Source organism: Myotis nattereri, assembly GCF_964212035.1.
Source record: "Myotis nattereri genome assembly, chromosome: 4".
Lineage (NCBI taxonomy): Eukaryota > Metazoa > Chordata > Mammalia > Chiroptera > Vespertilionidae > Myotis > Myotis nattereri.
Window position 1 is genome coordinate 24,429,053 of NC_138079.1, and position 21,216 is coordinate 24,450,268.

General features: G+C 39.5%; 1 protein-coding gene across 3 annotated transcripts in view; it reads left to right on the forward strand.

The window, feature by feature from the left end:
- CDH6 (cadherin 6) overlaps positions 1-20,595 on the forward strand; it is a 131,084-nt gene extending 110,489 nt beyond the window's left edge. For 2 of the 3 annotated variants that reach the window (XM_081089708.1, XM_081089707.1), the window contains exons 6-12: positions 1,798-1,985; positions 3,864-4,117; positions 9,327-9,463; positions 11,891-12,012; positions 13,044-13,161; positions 13,290-13,541; positions 18,789-20,595. In XM_081089708.1, coding sequence (XP_080945834.1) covers positions 1,798-1,985; positions 3,864-4,117; positions 9,327-9,463; positions 11,891-12,012; positions 13,044-13,161; positions 13,290-13,541; positions 18,789-19,279 — 1,562 coding nt within the window. In that variant the 3' untranslated portion in view covers positions 19,280-20,595. Of the gene's footprint in view, positions 1-1,797; positions 1,986-3,863; positions 4,118-9,326; positions 9,464-11,890; positions 12,013-13,043; positions 13,162-13,289; positions 13,646-18,788 lie in introns of all 3 variants that reach the window. The other variant, XM_081089709.1, reaches the window with a different exon arrangement.
- The last annotated feature ends 621 nt before the right edge of the window (positions 20,596-21,216 follow it).

Sequence of the window (21,216 nt, forward strand, 5' to 3'; positions counted from 1 at the left end):
TGCCCACCTTGTATCCAGCAGAGCACTAGCACCTCAGTGGGTACTGGTTATAATGTAATTTTTCTCCCAGGAACAAAATTCCTTTCTGACTATGGTCTCCTCAGAAAATTACCTGACTCTTGTCTTCCAGGAGAAATCAGCTGCCCATTATTAAACAGAAAACCCACGTACTCAATCATGGAATTTTAAAAAGCCAGTCAGCTAATAGGGGCTTCTTATATAATGGAGATCCACATGGACCAACAGGAAATCTTTCTGTTTTCTCTACTTTTGTTCACTAATTAATCACAGTTAGCTAAATGCAAAAACAGAGTAGCTAAATAATTTCTGATTTAATGAGTAGGAGAAAAAATTTAGGAATCCTAAAATATCCCCCAGAAGTCTGAAGTAAAAATATCAGGATCACCCTAACAGGTTTGGCTCAGTGGAGAGAGCCTCGGACTGCAGACTGAAAGGTCCCAGGTTCAAGTCCAGTCAAGGGCATGTACCTTGGTTGCCGGCACATCCCCAGTAGGAGGTGTGCAGGAGGAAGCTGATCGATGTTTCTCTCTCATTGATGTTTCTAACTCTCTATCCCTCCCTCTCATGCTCTCTGTAAAAAATCAATAAAATACTTTTTTTTAAAAAAAAATCAGGATCACCAACAACTTAACCCAAACAACCCCTTTTCCATATGGAAATGCCCTGGGGAAGGATAACAAAAGGACTGATGGGCACTTTGATGCCACAGGTACCTTATGTCATCCTCCTCTCTCCTTGGATAGCCTGTGATCGTTAGTGAATAATGTACAGAGGCAAGAGAGGGGAGAATAGAGAAAGGGGTAGGAGGCACCCCAAATGGAAGTTGAATACACCAGAGAAAACTGTGGACTGTTATCATCTTACCAAGGATGAGCCCATTACTTAGTGGATTAATATTATTCAAGGACAATATTCTAGGTGTGTCATAGTCCAATTTCTTTTTCAAAACAATTTGCATGAATGCTTGGCAAAATGTATTGGATGAGAGAATTTATTTGTTTGACTTTTGGGGCCTTAGTGCATGCTGGCCTAGCAGATCTAGACTGAAATTCACGTAGAGTCTCCTTAAACCAATTTTGCAACATGAGAACATAAAGTGCCTGTCTATGAAATATGGGTTTTGAATTAGGAATATAAATTCAAGAATGGGTAAAATCTATGCATAGAAAAAATAATATAAACAAAACTTAAACGAAAAATTTAGTCAAAAGAAAAAATGAAGAGCTTTATCTCTCAGTCTATTGATCTGTATGCCTAACTGCGACTAGACCAGTTCCATGTTTGAGTAAATGTCTGCTAGGATACATTCTCTAAATTGCTATAATTTACTTTCACCTTCAGTTATTATTAGCAATGACAGCAAGAAAAAAAAAAAAAAACCCTAGCCCTAGTAATTGACTTAAAGTCACAGTTCAGGTTAAATTCTTTTCTACTCTTTCTGCTGGGTTACATACACAGGAGGCTTGGAAATGTGCAGCCGCCCCTAACAGCTCAGTCTTTCTCACAATCACACCGTAAACTTGGGAGCCTATGTACAGAATGAGAAAAGTGTTCTCCATTTGCAAAGAGACAGGGATGGAACAAAAGAAATATTCTTAACCATCATGAAAGTAAAGATGGAGAGGTATAGGGCACCATTCATTATTTTAAGAAAAGCACCAATCAGCCTGCATCCACAGTGATGCCTGAAAGAACTGTCGGGAAATGGGTTCGTTTCTATTCTGATAGCGTACAAATTAGTCTGCGTCTGACTTATATTTTTCTGGTGATTAATAGGTACATACCAGTTTACCACCCCTGAGTCTTCTCCACCGGGTACATCAATTGGCAGGATCAAAGCCACCGACGCCGACGTGGGAGAAAATGCTGCGATTCAGTACAGCATTACCGAGGGGGAGGGGCTGGACATGTTTGATGTCATCACTGACCAGGACACCCAGGAAGGGATTATCACTGTCAAAAAGGTAATGCCATTGGGTAAATTCCCTACAAATGAATGCATTTACGTTTCTCTGAGCCCCAAGTAACTGGGGGCAATCGCATCTCACATGAACATTCCTCTGGATTTTCCTTTCACTAATCAGTTTTCTAAAACACCAAGTCTAAGTACGTTGAGATCTCTTTGGTTGGCCTTTAGGGGTCCTCAATAATCTGATGGATTCATTCATTTATGCTTTCAATAAATTTTATGAAGGGCCTCCTAAAGAAGTAGATAATCTACATAAATGATACACAAAAAAGTATCTAAAATAAATAATAGAAATGAACCAATATGTGAAAAAACAGTGGCAGACACTGTTCTAGATACATAAGGTTTAATGGTCCATTTAACAGGCTGGTCTCTGCTCTCATGGAACTTCTAGTATAGGGAGAAAAGAGGCAAGGAAGCAAATAAATAAATAAAATGTGCATGACTCTGATTTCTGTTACATGCTTTGAAGAAAAGGAATACAAGCAATGGTAACAATGAACTTCATTAGATTGAGAGGAGATATAAAGACCACAAAAATAAATTAAGTAACACAAATTTCCTATGCGCTCTTTAGCTTCTCTCTGGAACACAATAATAAATCTTGTATATTCTGAATTCCTGTTTGTCCTCTATGTATTTATTCACCATTTATCCCCGCATCATTTTTCTAGTATTACAGAGTACTATACAGAAGTGTGACAAAAATTAAAACCCATAACCTTTTGCTTTGAAGCTAAAAATAATATTAATTCTGGTTATATTACTGATTTCTCTTTCATCAATGTCTTCTCTCTCCTTTAGCACACTGTTATATGTGCAGGCATAATGAAGTATAGGGAAAGGTAAATAACAAGAATATGTTTTCTTCTTAAGCTTTGGAGTACAGGTCTTAATAACTGGAAACACAATAAAGCATGTTTAAGTGACACTCAGACCAATGTTGTACACTATAATATAATTAGGAAGCCCATTAGTGTCCATTAACCTTTTTAATTTTTCTGGTGCCTTATCAGATTCAAACTGAAATTTTGCCTAGCCGACTAAATCACATTCTCGAACGTCTTGATTAATTGTGTTCCTAGTGAGCCTTGTCATATTATTATCCAAAACCAAAAGTCAGCAAGAAGCATTCGAGTTCACTGTGTCTCCAGAAGCAGAGAGGCTTTTCCTAAAGACCTCTGACAACACTGATCATTACTTTCTTTGGCAAGTAATTAGCCCAATGCCCTTATCAAGATAACACTTGGAATATGTTATCGCCTCATGCAACAAGAAAAAAGAAAAAAAAACCACCACCATTTTTAATCTATTTTATCTGAATGAGGAATAGGGAATCGTGATGCAAGCCTGTGGTTCTCAATTCTGGCTGCACATTAGAATCACTAGGGCAGATGTGTAACAGTATAAATTCCCATTCCACACACACCCCACACCCCACACATTGCGGTTTAATGATCCAGGGTGGGGCCCAGATATTGGCAAATTTTAAACACTCATTTGGTGTTTGGTTAAAGTTAGATGTGACAACCCCTGACCTAGAATAATCTACCACATATTCACCAAATTGTCCCTGGTATGGCTCCCTCTAGTCACACAGAAGGATTTATTTTAAAGGGTGACTAACATACTCCTGCTTCCAGGTCCCCTTTTCTGACCATTGCACCTTGCACCCTGCTCCCACTTTCATCAGGACTGTGAGCCCTGTGAACTCCCATGGCTTTAGCCCAGCATCACACTGTGTGGTGATGTCTCTAAGCAATATGATCCCCTTCATTCATCAGTGATTTTCACACAAAAAATAGTTCATATCTTGCCTTTCTGTGTCTTGGCTGCTTTAAATATGTCCCTTTCCCTCTCCCTCCCACCCAAGCTCCTGGACTTTGAAAAGAAGAAAGTGTACACCCTCAAAGTGGAAGCCTCCAACCCTCACATTGAACCCCGCTTTCTCTACCTGGGTCCATTCAAAGACTCAGCCACGGTGAGAATTATGGTGGAAGATGTAGATGAGCCGCCCGTCTTCAGCAAACTAGCCTACACCTTGCAAATAAGAGAAGACGCTCAGATAAACACGGCAATAGGCTCGGTCACAGCCCAAGACCCAGATGCTGCCCGGAACCCTGTCAGGTAAGAGCACTTATGAGACACATCTTTCATAAGGTTCAGTGGATTTATAGTCAAATATGTCTGCAAGTTGGAAAAGATGAATCCTTTTTATCCAAGTTGACAGTAGTATCTTCTTGAAAAACTATTCTAAACAGCACCTTTCATCTCCTTACTCAACATAAATATTATTTTATCAGCAGCATAACTTTAAAAACAAAATTGGGGGGCATAAAATGAGCTATAAGGAGCTCCTACATTAAAGTGGTATAAGGTAACACCCCCGAATGGCCTGGGATTTTTTTTTTTAAGATCTTACATTTGCTCCAGAGTAGTGTGGAGAAAGCATTGTAAAAGTGTTTTTTCAAGTGTGGAAGACCTATTGTGTAACACTTTGAGACAGAATTCTGCTCCATTTGGATGCATAATTTTTTTTCTTCTGCAGAAGTGGATAAGAATGAGAACCATTTCATGATATATGTCTGTGAAATCCTGGGGAAATGAATAGAGCTGAATCCAATTTATACTGTGTAAGCTCTATTTTCCCTGTGCTTCCTTTACACCTTAGTTGTAAACCATGTTTCAAGAAAAGCCTCATTGTTCTTTGAGACATTGATGCTTCCGGATTCTGGACCCTTAGCATGAAAGCGTGGAAGTAAACCAACCTCCAGCCTTTACCCAGTAGCTTAGTTGACTACATGAGAAAAGTGCTATACCAGAATATCACTTTGTAAATGACTCCCCATAAAGAAAGCAAGCAGACTGAGAAGCTAGAGGACGTCTTGACAGTGTGTCCCCGAATAAATTCTCGTCAGGGCACCTGCCATGTGCCAGGCATCAGGGAAACAGAATGATACCACGTCCCGATCTCATGGAGCTTACATTCTAACTGGGGCAGACAGAAATAAGCAACCGCTAAATATTGTCGTATGTCAGGTAAAAATAAATTGTGAGCAGTAAAATAAGACAGTATGGAGACAGCAGATATACAGGAAACTATTTTAGATAGTGTGATCAGGCTTGGCCTTGGTAGGAAATAATTTAAGTAAATATTTGAACGAAATGAAGGGATGAACCATGCTGATATCTAGGGGAAGAACATTCCAAGAAGAGAAAAAAGCAAGGGTAAGGTCTGAATGCTGGGCCCGCAGAAGGAATGGCAAGGAGGCCTATGAAGAGGGAAGAGTGTGAGTGAAGCCGAGACTGATAGGAGTGGGGCCCCAGGAGGTTGGATGGCTGGTGGAGTCCTACAGGGGTTTGTAGCCCTAGTAAAGACTGGATTTTGCCCTGACCAGTTTGGCTTGGTGGGTAGAGTGTCGGCCTGCAGACTGGAAGGTCCCAGGTTCGATTCTGGCTAAGGGCATGTACCTTGGTTGCGGGCACATCCCCAGTGGGAGGTGTGCAGGAGGCAGCTGATTGACGTTCCTCTCTCATTGATGTTTCTGGCTCTCTATCCCTCTCCCTTCGCTCTGAGAAAAATCAATAAAATATATTTTTTTAAAAAAAGACTGGATTTTATTCTGATTGAGGTAAGACGCCATTGGAGAGCTTTGAGTTGAAGCGTTACCTAATCCAAAAGTACTTTTTAAAAGGATCACACTGGCTGTGCAGGAAAAATATTGTTGCAGATAAGAGTTTGAGACTCTCAGGCAGTCATTTTCTAACTTTATTGCCTTTGAACCCTTTGTTTACATGAAACCTGTGGCAAGTCCCAAATCTAAAACACAAAAATGCCTGGCTTACTTTCAGAGAATAATTTTAAATCCTGTTGTTTCATCGTTTTACTGGAATATCTAGACTCCTTGAATTGGACTGTGGTCAACCCAAAGTAGCTGCATGAGCGCTCCATGGACCAAGTGCTCCTCCATTTACATTAGGGTTATTAATAAGGAAAATGAATGATGGCTTTCACCTTATAACACAAATAATTTTAAGTACTTGAACAACTATTCTCTCACTTGAAGTTTGTTCTAATTGTGTGAGGAAAAAACCTTAGCAAGTCAATGTCGAGACCAATTTAAAAGTGCTAATACTGAGGTTGACAAATACGAGCATCGCTTACCTCCTTGACAAGGTCAACTTGTTTTTCACTGGAAGAGATAACGTCTTCTGGAAATTTAGGCTGAATTTTTATGTCTATTTTTCTTTTTATACCGAATATCATTTTTACTCACTGCATTATATTATGTTTTGTGAAAATAAGGAGATTGCCAAACTAGGTTGGCTGACAGCTAATTTTGAAGTTTCCTTCTGCTAGCCCTCCCTTGCTAGATATGGATTTGATGTATAAATATAGATTTAAGGATAGAAATACACATAAATATATTGGTATATAAGTACATATGCCATTGATTCCTTTTATAGCATAAAATTGATTCTTATATTAGGAAAGTACATCCATATATATTGAACTGCTAGGTCTACAACTAATGCTAGAGAATCCTCCCCCCAAACATTAATGTATCATTATGCAGGCACAAATCTTTAACTCTTCAATAACATAAAATAATTTTCATCCAATAACCATCACAAATGACCTTTGATTTCCATGAAAGAGCCTTATAAAATGTCACTGTGAATCCATATTGTGAAAAGTTACATGCATGCACACTTCCTTCCTAACCCTCAAATCTTCCTGACTTGAAGATGCATTAGAAGACAAATTATTGAATTATCACAGAATATAATAAAGTTTTAGAAAGAAAAAAAAAGAACTATCTAGCAGAATGATCTGCTACCATCATGGGGGGATTGATTACCTTGTTCCTCATCAAGTTATAATTAGAATTAATGGGACTGGATAGTAAATGGCCTGGATATAAACTGGAAATATTTGGAAAGAAAAACAACAAATAAATAAGGCTTTGCATGCAACCATCTTTTCTAAACAATATAAACATTTTAGGTTTTCTATTAATTTTTAAATCTCCCAATTAAAGAAAAAATATATACATTTTGGTATTTACTTTTAAAGAAAATAAGTTATTTTTCTTTAAAACCTAAAGCTGCCTTCGACTAGAAGTTCCTCACTTTGTACCCTTTATGTCAAGGCTTGATGGGAAAATATGATTGCTTGTAAAACTTAAAACTATAGCAAGATAAAAAGAGGCAGAGAACAAGAAAAGATTACTGCTGTAACAGCTTATGAAGGCAATAGGCAACACATCTTAAGCTTGATGTATTTCACGAGGAAAAATATATATTTGTAAATAATTATTAAATTTCTTACAATCTATGAATATTGAGATTTTCTTTTTTATTGGTTTATTATTAATTATTTTTAATTAAGTATGTAAATATTTATCATTCTCAGATTAAAAATGAAGGTGATCGAGCAAGTTCAATGCGATTGCCTAAATTCTTAATAAATGTTGATTCATGACATAAATGGAAAAATAAGACCTATTTCATCTGTTTCAATCCTTTTGATAATAAAACATTAGGTTTCTATAAATTGAAATGAAAATTCTAACCCAACTTGATAAATATAGATCCACTGTGATCTTTATTCATTCTCTTTTTTAAAAAATATTTTCTTATTAATTTCAGAGAGGTAAGGAGAGAGAGATAGAAACATCAATGATGACAGAGAATCATTGACTGGCTTCTTCCTGCATGCCCCACACTGGGGATCTAACCCACAAGAGAATTGAACCCGTGACCTCCTGATTCATAGGTCAGATGCTCAACCACAGAGCCACACTGGGCGGGCCATTCATTCTCTTTAAAACCAGGCTTGCACAGCCTGCAATAATTGGATGTATGTTTTATTTTAACTCCTGCTAAATGAAAAAAATAGATTTTATTAAGCTAAAATATCTTGTTTATTATAATTCACTAGTTATATTTTAAAACAAAATAATTAACTGAAAGAGAATATTGGACATTATACACATTAGTAATAAGGGTTTATTTTTCTTAGAGCATTTATAATAAATTCACATGTGTATGACTAATTAGATCATTTACTTAAATTGTATTTCTTCTGAGCCAACATTTTTAAATCACCCAACATGATAAAAATGTTGAGAATCCAGCTAAAATGGGCAGTTTTTGTTCCTAATGACCTTAACATATCAACTTTCTTCTGAGTTTTCTCTTTAACATCCCCCCCCATAAAACAGAATGTACTACTTTTCCCCCTTACACAGCTATTCCAAAAACTAGTGATCAATTTATAAAGATGATAACAGTTCTCAAAATCTACTAGTCTTCTGTCAGTTTCCATGTTGAAGACTCTTCCTTCTTTGGTTTCTAAGACACACTCTTGGAGTTCTTTGAATTCTCCAAACTCTCCTTAAACATCTATCAAGTTCCTCACTGCTGTGGGCCCTGTCCTAGTCTGGCACATCTCTGTTTTAGAGTTCTTCCTCTGAGTGATTATGTCATCGCTGTTATTCTCCCTTCCCAGGACACTCTCTTCCTGAAGAGTTGAATAGGGAATCTAGATTTTCAGCCCAGATTTTCACCTTGAGCATCAGACTAGAAACCTCAATCCAGACTTTTCTCAGGGTTTATTCCTCAACATGTCCCAACTGGCACTTATGATCTTCCCCAAATCCTCTTCTTCAAAATTCCTGTCAGTTTGTGTCAGAACCGTCCAACCAATTTCCTCAATTCTCCTCGATTCAACCAGAGATCTTGGCTAAATGTGTTTTAGATTATGACACTCCTGCTTAAAATCCGTCGGTAGAGCTACATCGCTCTTAGAAGAAGTCACAGCTTCTTAACATGGCCAGCCCATCCTTCCACAGTCCAACTGTGGATCTCTTCCCAAGCTCAACCCCTACCCTGCCTCACTAACCTCAGCCACACTACCCATCTTTGGCTTCTTTTAACATAACTTTCAAAATAAAATAAATATTAAACAAATAGCCAATAATCCCAATTATTCATGCAAACACGCACACACATTAAAGTTCTGAGGTTCTAAAAACTTGAGTTATTATAACAATTACTATACAAACTTGGCCCAAATTATATTTTTAAAAAGAAACTTCAGTGATGATATTCAAAACCATGCAGCTTATCTAGTGGGTTTACTATTAAGACCTCAGTTGTCAACAACTAATTTTTCAGAATATTTTGCTTAATGTTAAGCTATAGATATTCAAATATATGCTACTGTTAGAAAAAAAAAATTCATGTAACAGATTTCTGGGAACAGTTTTAGGATGTGAGAATAACAAATACAAAGAAAAAAGCCTTTATAAATTCTATTCTGCATTTCCAGGTATTCTGTCGATCGACACACAGATCTGGACAGAATATTCAACATTCATTCTGGAAATGGTTCCGTTTTTACATCGAAACTTCTTGACCGAGAAACATTGCTGTGGCACAACATTACAGTGATAGCAACGGAGATCAGTAAGTCCAACCCCATACCATGCTGTCCTTGATTGACTGAACGTCCCAGCAAGGGCTGGTGAAGCATGCCCTGCTCAATACATATTGAAGGAAAGAGCCCTGAAATGATTTGCAATAATGTTTCCTCTAGACATATGTTGGTTCATTCACAAATGCAACTGTGGAAATTCAGCAGGTTAGAAACAATAAAATGGGAAAGCATCTGTGTCAGCTGGGGTTGAACTGGTACATGTTGGATTCGACTTCAAAAAGCTTATAAACCAGAATATTGCAGAAACAGCTGGAAAAAAAATGAGCTGCTTAAAATGGTTAGACATTGTGGGGGGGGGGGGGAGGCAGGGGATGGAGGGATCAAATACATTCTAAAAAGTAGGCACTGTTTGAAAATTTCTTGGATATTCATCCTCTAATTTTCTATTTTTCAATTGTTACAGAATTAAGAGATATAAATTTTAACTTTCCCATGGTACACCAAATGAGCAGCACAATAAAGTGTTTAGGATGAATTTTATGGCAGTCGCTATGAAATTTAAGGCAAAGAAAATCAGTGCCAAAAGAAGGCTTCAAATAAAATGATTATACACAGTGAACATTGCGCAATGTAAACACAATGTGTAGGACTAAGTGCATAAAAAAAATGATCTTGAAAAATATTACTTAAATGTTTAAAAATAGGCTTCTACTAAATTATGGCATATTTTTTAGTTTTTGGATTTTCACTTTGTATAAAAATTTTATTTTAAAAAATTTAACTCAGTTGGGTGTCTGGTGTGAAACATTCCATATCGAATGGTATATTATAGTAGCATTCTTTGTCAGCATAACTTATGAGATTTGAGTGGCTGAAGGATATTGAGTAGAAAAATAAATAACCAATATGGGTAAAATGAAGCATTGTTTTTTGATAGCAATGAAAACTCCTCATTATCAGTTTGTTATGGCAGTATTAGCTCTTCAGAATTTATGTGGAGGGACTAATGTGGATATCAATGATAGGGCACATTTAAAGCTTTGAAATTATGAAATCATTTCCCACCAGAAAGAACCATTTTTCTATAACATCAGGAATTTTTTAAGCTTTGTGCCTAAAATGTTCTGTTTTTTAAGATTTACAGTTTCTACGATATATTTGAAATCACTAGTAATAAAGACCTTTCAAAACTTTATCTTCAGCATCTCTAACTTTGGAAGAATAGTGAGAGCAAAATGTTAGACACAAAGGAGCTTAAAAATTGCCCTTCTTAACTACCTTTGTTTATGCAAAACCAAGAGCTTAAGTCCAGGTCACTTACTCCTACTCCAAGGCCTTTGCACCTGCTATGTCCTCTATCCAGAGAGCCAGAAATATTCACATGGTTTAATCCTTTATTCATTCATGTCGGTACAAATGGCATCTCATCAGAGAAGCCATCCGTGGTCAAGCCATTCAAAGTAACACATCCATCTCTCTCCAACTCCTTTTCCCTGTTTAATTTCTCCATAGCATTTACCATCTGACACATTATATTTTTATACGTTCACAGTTTGCTACCCGCACTAGAATAGAGCTTCAGGAAGCAGGATCTTTGTTGGGTTCCCCATGTGTTCCAGCACTCCAAATAGTGGCTGGCACAAATTCGATATTAGATGCTCCCTAAATATTTATCAAGCGAGTGAACAAATAGACATATGAGCAAAGTGAAAGAAGAAAGCTGAGGTTAGAGACTCCGACTTCTGATTCGTAGACCAGGAACCTGTCTACTACACTACCCAGGAGATTGTCATGGAAGATAATCAGAGTGCTTTGCTGCTCTATCGTACACTATGAACAGCCTGGGCATTGGAGTCAGACAGACCCCAATCTGAATCTAAGCTCTACTCCTTACTGTCTCTGGGCAAATTACCTGACCTTTCTGTGCCTCCGTTTCCTCACCTATAGAAGGGGGGCAGTAGTCTCAGAAATTTGCACGTATTAAGGAAGATAATGTAGCCAAGTGCTTAGCACAATGCCCAGCTCTTATTTAGCACTCACACTAAAAAACTAAGATAATAACAATCACTCATCCCCCCACCTCACCCCCTCCATGACCCCTTGTCCACATTTCCACACCTGCCTGCTTCCTTAGCTAACTTTAAAATCTGGCTCTAAAGGGCCTCTGTAGGGTGGCTTTTCTCTGTACTCTGATGTTTATTACCCAATTATACTCCATCAACACACGTACCTGTGTCTCCCAGGTATCTCCCTCAGGTGTACCTAATGGACCAGAAGTACCAAACGATCTAATTCTACTTTTTTGTGACTACATTGGTACTGAATGCTCTCTGGTACTCACAGCAGTCTTGGGGAGTCTGTGCATGAATGAGGAAGAAGGAGTGAGTGACTATTGTCTAAAAGGGACTGGTGACCAACATATAAATGTCTCTTCCTTTCATTTTGTCATGTTGCAGATAATCCAAAGCAGAGCAGCCGAGTACCTCTCTATATTAAAGTTCTAGATGTCAATGACAACGCCCCAGAATTTGCTGAATTCTATGAAACCTTTGTCTGTGAAAAGGCAAAAGCAGATCAGGTGAGTTTCATACGAAAGTAAATTAATTTAGTTGGGTTAATTTAGATCCTCTAATAATTCAGATGATAAACAGAACCAAGGGCCAGTTTTGAATTATCTATGAAGCGAATGCTAACAAAATTAATACTATAGGTAAGAACCAGGATGAATGTTTAACTTGCAAAGAGAACAAACACTTTTTAAGAACTGGAAGTTCATCAGTCTCAAAGTCTGATGCTGATTCCAAATCAGCCTTAAGGTTTCATTAAAGTAGATTAGTCACAGCTTTATTGGAAAAATCTTTATTGGTAAGCAGATAGTTTTAATTACCATACATATTGGAAAGTAATCGCTAGAACATATTTTACAAACTCCTATGATGCATAGTTCCACTCACTTACATTGCCCATCTGTACAAGTAATACACATTCATGAGTGCCTTACACATGTCCCCATCTGAAATAGGTCTTTTCTGCCAGTGATATAGAAATTATGTTTCAGTTTGTCAAAATAGAAGTGCACTTTTAAAATGCATGCTAACGTGGGCAGCTGAAGTTATGTGTTTTATGTACCAATTTTCTTTTCAACTTTTTTTGCAAGTTGATGGCTTTTGTATATGCCCAGATTGCATTTCTCAGCAGGCTGGCCACCGGTTGCCTCCATGTTCTTAACTTACAATGTTGTCACAGATCACTGTGATATTGTATAGCTTTGTATCACCCTAGAGCTGATGTTTCTCCACCCAGGTGACTTTTGTCCCTCAGGGAGCATTTAGCAATGTCTGGGACATTTTTGACATCACAAGGAAGAGGGTGCTACTGGTATCTAGTGGGAGAAGGCCAGGCTTGCTGCTAACTTCCTACAGGACAGCCTCACCACCAGGATTAGCTATAGCTATTTCCAACCCATCAGTTCTTTGCATAGAGTGGACTCATTGTAAACTTTATAGAGGCTATCATTTTTTAAATTAAAACTTGAGCAATTTACTGCAACACTGTAGGAAACACGTTAAGTTACAAAACTTTCTGACAGCTTTGTGGTTTGGGTTTCAGTTGATTCAGACCCTCCGAGCTGTTGACAAGGATGACCCTCAGAGTGGGCACCAATTCTCCTTCTATTTGGCCCCGGAAGCAGCCAGTGGTTCCAACTTTACCATCCATGACAACAAAGGTAAATGAGGCCACGTGACTTTATCTCTATACTTACCCCTGTACCTATATCCCTCTAGTCCCCTCCCAATTGATCCACCACATGAGGCGGTATCCACATGCAGTCACCAATTTGCTTTCCTGTTGCAGACAACACAGCGGGAATCTTAACGCGGAAAAATGGCTACAATAGACACGAGATGAGCACCTATCTCCTGCCTGTGGTCATTTCAGACAACGACCACCCAGTGCAAAGCAGCACGGGGACAGTGACTGTCCGGGTCTGTGCATGTGACCACCATGGGAACATGCAGTCCTGCCACGCGGAGGCCCTCGTCCACCCCACGGGCCTGAGCACGGGGGCTCTGGTGGCCATCCTGCTATGCATCGTGATCCTACTAGGTAAACTGCTTCTCCCTGCATCCTCTCTCCCCATGCTGAGGGGCACACTCTCTTACTGTGACACTCTAGCCACCTCCCCACTTAAGGCATACAGCCTAATCTAGGTGAGTAGAGTTATATGCTGAGAATCTGTGTTGTTCCACCATGAACTAGCTTTTGCTTGACTATGGCTTTGGGGAATGAGCAGATGTGGAACTTACCCATGTTTTTACCTACCTAGGGAACCACTGCACCAAAGAATCTCTTACCTATCAGACTGGGACTGAATCTCAGAGGGATATGAGGGCAGCATAAATATACCCTCTTCGTTTCATTTGTTGGTTAATATTTAACCTGACAAATATTGTTAAATTTTAAAGAATGAAAGTCATCTGACACGGAGTATCTGATGAAGGCCCATTCTATGAAGGTCAAGCGTAAAAATCAATGGGAAACTGGAAAGAAGAATGCAATGACTTTTTCTCTCTCATACAGGAAAACAAAAAGCAAATAAATTTTCTCTAGCCCAGCAAACCTAAACTCACTTAAATAACAACCTTCTTAGTATTGCTCTATAATTGCCATGCATAATATCTATTATTTCTCAGAATCTTGATAATAAAGAACTTCTGTGGCCAAGGAAATAAACCTGGGACCTAAAAGATATAAATGTAAGAAAAGCAAAAATCAAGGTGTAACAATAATTCAAATGAAATTTTTTACCCCCGACCAACAGATTAAGCACATAAGCTGAGCTCAAAGTGATCCAGCAGCACCTTGACTGTTGTGAACTAAGAAATAAAATATTAGCTAATGCAACACTTCCAAAAATAAAACTTAGATTTGTATAGCTTGCGACACAATGGGAAAAGAAAAGTAAGAACTTAGAGTTAACCTGGATTACCCAGGGGAGTGGTGGGGGGCGGGGTGGGGGGGGGGTAGTTCAGTGACTTTGAGAAGAGCAAAGTAAGACCTACATTTCTCTGAGAAGAGAATGAGAATGCCTAGGGATCTCTGCTCAAGAGCTTCACATTCCAGATCAGCTTTGCTAATTATAACAGAAGCCTTGAAACTCAGCTACAGAACTGTGCTGTGATTCTCTTTGTCATCTAATCTTTGGGGAAAGTATTTTAAGATATGAGGATAAATAAAAACGACAGTATGCAAAGACAAATCAGCGCTCCTAATGGTGAGCCTGTAAAAACTGTTTTGGAAGAGAAGAATATGAATAGTTCTAATTTTTTACTTCTTAAAAGAAGTTATTTTTAGAAGGGCTGGATGGGCAGGTAGACTGGATGGGCATGGACTCTATTATGGCCTATGGAAGGAGAGCGATTCTCATCTCTAGAGGTGATTCTTCCTTTCCCTCATCACCTACCCATTTTCTCCTCCCCTTTCTTCCTCCTGACCAGCCCCCTTTACCCTCCCTTTCCATACCTTCCCTCCACTAAATTCGCTCTCTCCTCATTACTTCTAATTTGCCTCAGTGCCTCCCACATCTTGTCTAATCTCTTCAGCACTCTATACTCATTAAAAAAGAAGAAAAATGGGATTTAACCTTTAACTAGGCTCACTTCATGAGCTAGACACTGAGCAAGATACTTTCCAAATGCTTTTTTTCTCACTTAAACCTCTGCCCCATCTGGCAATATATTCATCTGCATCTTCAATGTGAAAACTGAAGCTCCAAGATGTGCAGTCACACAGCTAACAGGTAACAGAACCAAGTTCCAAACTCAGGTCTTGTCCCCATGAGCCTTGTGCTTCCACGTGGCACTCTGCTTTCTTTGTGAAGTTACGGAATGCAAGGTAACTTCTAGGCCAGCGGTCAGCAAACTGCGGCTCGCGAACCACATGCGGCTCTTTGGCCCCTTGAGTGTGGCTCTTCCACAAAATACCGACTTCTGCGCATGGGCCACAAAGTTGGGCCACAAAGTTTCAATCGCACTGTACATGCGCGCCCGCACGTGGTATTTTGTGGAAGAGCCACACTCAAGGGGCCAAAGAGCCGCATGTGGCTCGCGAGCCACAGTTTGCCGACCACTGTAGCAGAAAGAGAGCCAGAAGTGAAGCGACAGAGGAAGAAAGTGGAAGTAAACCTGAGAGTTTATAAGAGAAGGAAAGCCAAATAGGAGGGGATCTGCAGTCAAGAAAGTGGGTCAGGTGGCAACTATTGTTTTATTTACAAAAACAAACAGTAAAACAACCGCTACATTTCGTGCCTCTATGGTCCTTTAGAGTTTGCAAAACATTCACATAAATTAACTCATTCCTGACAACAACATTGGTCATTATGATATTGCTTCTCTTTTCAGAGAAGGAAACGGAGTTAGACAAGTCAAATCCTTTAAGTAAACCTGATCCCAATGCCTTGCTACTTTCTAAGTTACATGGTGAGGTTTGAGCACAATTTTGTCCACTGGTCTCCTCCTCCAAAATAATTTTATTGCTGTCTTCTGCCCACAGGAGTAAGGGAAGGGGGAGGCTCAGTGACTGGGAAGGGCATGTCCTTGGTCAATTACTCTCTCAGAACTTTTTTGCTCCGTGTGCTTAGATCACACGTTTTCCATTTATAAAAGTTAGCTTTGGAAAGCTCTCTCTTCTTGACAGTTATACTATCAAGAAATTCTGTTCAGATGTGCCTCAGGCTACTAAGAAAAGATCTAGGCAGTGGTAGCTGTAGGAGAATTAGGCAGTGAATAAATGCCTTTGAATGACTGGATATGCCCTCTCTCTCCTAGACAGCTGCACTTTTAGGTACACATAGAACTAAAATAAAAGATGTAGGTAGCTTAAGCTGGGGGAGAATTAGGAAGTGATAAATGCCTGCCTTCAATAATGGAAGAAACCCATGGATATCAGAGTTCAATTTTTTGAGAGTGAGTTAGCTTGATGCTATTCTCTAATCCCAACGGCTGCTCTTACTCACAACCTCTGTTTTGCAAATCCATGTCACTGGTCACACTGCAAGGCAGTATAGAAAGGTAGATTGTGAGCATCCCTTTGCCCACAGCCCTGCAATTTCTACCTACCCAGACTCCATAGTAAAGTGAAGGCATACAGAAGCACCCATAACCCCACATGAGGTGGCCCTTCCCTACTGCTCTCCTCTCCTGGCTCCCGCTGCTCCAGCCACAGGGTCTCCTAGCTGTTCCTCAAACACTCCAGGCACACTCTCTCTCCAGGGCCTTCTACCTCTATCTCTTCACCAGAGAGCTCCTTGGATAACTCCTCATGTCTTTGCTCGAATGTCACTTTCTCAATGATGCAATCTACCCCCAAAACAAATAGCCCCTCAAACATGCATGGAAGCACTCCCATCCTCCTGACTCTACTTATCACCTTTTTAGTACTTTCCATATTTGTTATGCACATTGTTTATTTTCTGTCTCCTCTACCACCACCACCTGCCCACCTTATTAGGCCTTGATCAATTTTTTTATTGATAGTGCCAAGACCTGAACCTGACACAGAGTAGGCACTACATAAATATTTATTGAATGAATGAATAAATAAATACCCTTAATGGACATGACAAATGAGGCATCAGAATACTCTCTGGCAGCAAAAGACAATGTATACAACCACACATTTGAAAAAGGCAAAATTGTATAGCCTTGAGAAATGGTCTATAATCCAAACATGTGTCAAAGCATGGTTCAGTATGGGCTTTGTAGTCTGGCTGACCTGGATTTCAACTGCTTGTACATGTAACATCTCTATGTAACTTCCTCTATGTAAAATGGAATTAATAATGATGGTACCTATTTTGTAGGCTATTATGATAATTAAATGAGATCAGTATGTAAAACACTTAGCCCAGTGCTGGACACATAGAACCCTCTCAATAGGTAACCAATTATCAATACTACTAACATCTAAAATGTTAATGTATAGACACAATGTGTGCATGTATCCATTACTATATAGGTAGATACAAATATTCATCAATCCTTCTTTTATTTTATTTTTATTTTATTTTATTGGGGTGACATTAGCCAACATGAACATATAGGTTTCATGTGTGGATTACTAATTTACAAAATCTGCATATAGGACCATGTGCTCACTACCCAAAGTCAAATCTTCTCCTGTCACCTCATATTAGGACACCTTTCTTCCCCCACCCCCCGCCCTCTGGCAACCACCACACTGCTGTTTGTGTTCTTAATGAGATAATTCAATTTTCATGGCTTATTTAAAAATGGGACCATGTTATGGATGACAGAATAAAGATATGTTATTGGTACTTCCTGTAATAAAGTCCCCTGCACAAACCCAGTTTAACAAGGTGTGTTCTGCCCTGGGTAGCTGTTGTCTCTCTACGCTGTTGCTATGTTTTTATTTTCCCACCCATATGTCCATTTGCAGATGTGTGTCTCTACAGGTAGCCAGCTGTGTTCTAGCCAGCCAGCTGGGAAGAAACATCAGGAGCTATTTAAACACAACTCTTCCTTCATCTCTAATTTGACTTAGGAGGAAAAAAAATCAAAAGACTGAATATCCAGGCAATAAGCTTGCAGAACATGAATCTTTGAAAGATTTTCTTTTTCATCCCCACGTAAATGTGTGCATTTTGTTTCGCTTGAACAGAAATAATCTGGCATGTGTATGACCTGACCCCTTCAAATGGGCTGAAATCCAAAGTGGCTTTCGGAATTGTATCTGGGTCTCTCCAGGTATTATCTGTAATGTTGCCTCAGATGTGGGAGAGGTATGCAAATAGTCACATCTCTACTTTGGGTTTGAAACCAATTTTACACTCTTCTCAGGAAAACAAAAAAGAAAGCACAGTGCAAAAGTTATTTTAGATGTGGAGTTATGCAAGCCCTTCCACACGTAGGGAAGGAAGGTGCCAGCCTTGTGCTTCTAAGCAGACTCGGATCGTTTTGGGTGTTCAGCATAATTTGCACTCTCCCTGCCGTACTCCCACTCCGGCTGAGCTTTCTTTTTCTACTAGCATTTTCTCTATTCCCTTCCCTTGAAACCAGTTCGTAATTTCAAAGCAAAAAGGACCTACTGACAAAACCTGGCAATGTTTTATCCTCTGCTTAAATGGTGCCCTTCTTTCAAATATTTCCTCCGTTTCTCTGGGGTCCTGCTTTGATCCTGCACGAAGGCAAATGCGCGCATACAGAGGTAAAAGTTGAGTCTGCACTTGCCTAGAGGACTTTTAAAACTTGCCCTGGGCGCCCGGGCTTCCCTCCGGGCTGGCACTGGGTGGCACATTAACCTCCCCTTCCCTTGCTGTTTTGTTTCTGCTTCCAGTGACCGTGGCGCTGTTCGCAGCTCTGCGGCGGCAGCGGAAAAAGGAGCCTCTGATCATTTCCAAAGAGGACATCAGAGACAATGTTGTCAGTTACAACGACGAGGGGGGCGGCGAGGAGGACACCCAGGCCTTCGATATCGGCACCCTGCGGAACCCTGAGGCCATCGAGGACAGCAAATTGCGCCGGGACATTGTGCCCGAAGCCCTTTTCCTACCCCGACGGACTCCGGCCGCCCGAGACAACACCGACGTCCGCGATTTCATTAACCAAAGGCTGAAGGAAAATGACACGGACCCCACGGCCCCGCCCTACGACTCCCTGGCCACCTACGCCTACGAGGGCACCGGCTCGGTGGCCGACTCCCTGAGCTCGCTGGAGTCGGTGACCACGGATGGAGACCAGGACTACGATTACCTTAGTGACTGGGGCCCTCGCTTCAAAAAGCTCGCAGACCTGTACGGAGGGGCCGACAGCGACAAGGACTCCTAATCCTTGCCTTTTCCATCGGACGGTAGGATGCTGAACTGTGTGACCTGGCTGTTTCTTCCCAGGGACCCGCTGCTCCCTGGAGGGTGCCCTGTCCCGCCCGGTTCAACAAGTCCATGGCTGCAGGCGTGTGGCTCCGATGGCAGAGACCCTTTTCTAGTACACTTTTATGAGCTTCCGAGAGGCAAATGTTTATTTTTTAGTGCATCCAGTTAACCACGTGGGCCCCGCAGGCACCGTGCTGGAGGAGAGGATGGAGAGCAGGACGTGCCCCCGCGTCCCCTGGGGGAAGCTTGGACCATGTTCATCCCACCGGCCTGGCCTTTTGTACTCCACCCGTCGACTCAGGTCAGCTGACTGCTCTGACTCCACCTTTCGATGCTAACGGGATGAAGGACTGTTCTTTAAGGATAAAATATAGTTTTAGTAAAAGATATGAGGAACGACCGTGAAGTAGTTCCCGGTATATCAGCTCACAAGGAGACAACGAACTATATATATATATGGGTGTGTATTTCTGTCGCAATGAATTTAAGATGACATTTGCCCATCCTGTTTGTTCTTCAAGAACTTTTTCTGACACCTGTGACTATTCTAAGCATGATATCCACCAATGTTTTGAGATTCTCATTCCTCTGAAGGAATAGGAGCAAATTAAATAGCGACATTCAAAAACAACCAAAAAAATAAAAATAAGTAAGACCTCATTCCTTACCACTAACTCATAATTTGTTATATATTAGCCATGTAAAAGTTTGCCCTTGTACCCTAGAAGGGAAAATTGAAAATAGCTAATAATATTAACAAAGGAGATATTTAGCATATTTTAAAATCTGGGCCACCAAATGTACCACAGATCACTTGAATTTTTTCCAACCGTCAGTAGGTTAATTACAAGTAAGTCTAATTGTTTAAAAAGTTCTTGAAGGAACTTTTCTGAGATAAATTTTAACTTCTTGTCTGTAGTTGTTGTCAGTATTATTCTAATATATACTTGAAAGTAGCAGTGTGAGGTACAATAATTCATGTTCTCCAGATACGTCTTACTAAATTAAGTTGCATTAGTAAAGGTAGATTAAATAAAACTTAAATCCCACTCTCAGAGTTTAATGGGGTGGTAAGAGCTAGTCACACTTGAACCTGACACCCTGTCCTTCACATCCAGAAACACCTATATATCTATATAACGTGATAGATGTAGATGAACGTTGAAATCATGGTGAAAACCTACATATGACATGCTTGGAAAATGCTTACAAAGGGAAAAGTTGGATTCCCTACAACAAGAGTGTTTAAGATTATAATTAAAATGATAGTTGGCTTTCAAAAGCATTAATATTTTTTCATTGTTTTTAACTTTATTTCCATGGCAACTCTGCTCTCTTTGTCTTTGAACAATGATAAAGTAATGGTCTCAAATGATGACAGAAGATAATGTACAATCCATCCAAATCTATTATTTCTCTAATTATGCAATTAGCATCATAGTTATTATCCAGAAGACCTAACCGAACTGAACTATTCCTTTTGGCAGGTTCAAATCATTTATTTCATGTGGATGTTCTAATGACTTTTATCATTAGAATCTTCATGGGCAGTCATCAGAAATTTCCAAAGTACTGTAATAAAAACATCCTTATTTTGAAAACTTAAAAACAAAACAGGCTCTGTATATATATATATATATATATATATATATATATATATATATATATCTTTAGAATATGCTGACTTCAATTATTAATCTTAGAGATTTATTTTCAATTAATGCTAATTTTCTACAGATAATCTTAGTGTCATATCCATTTGGGGATAATGTCATATCAGCACATAATTTTTATTTGGAAACACACTGTCATTTAGTTAAGTTTTAAATAGAGATATTACCCAGGAAGTAAAGATGGCAACTTTAAAATTAGAGAAATGTAGTGTTTTGGATT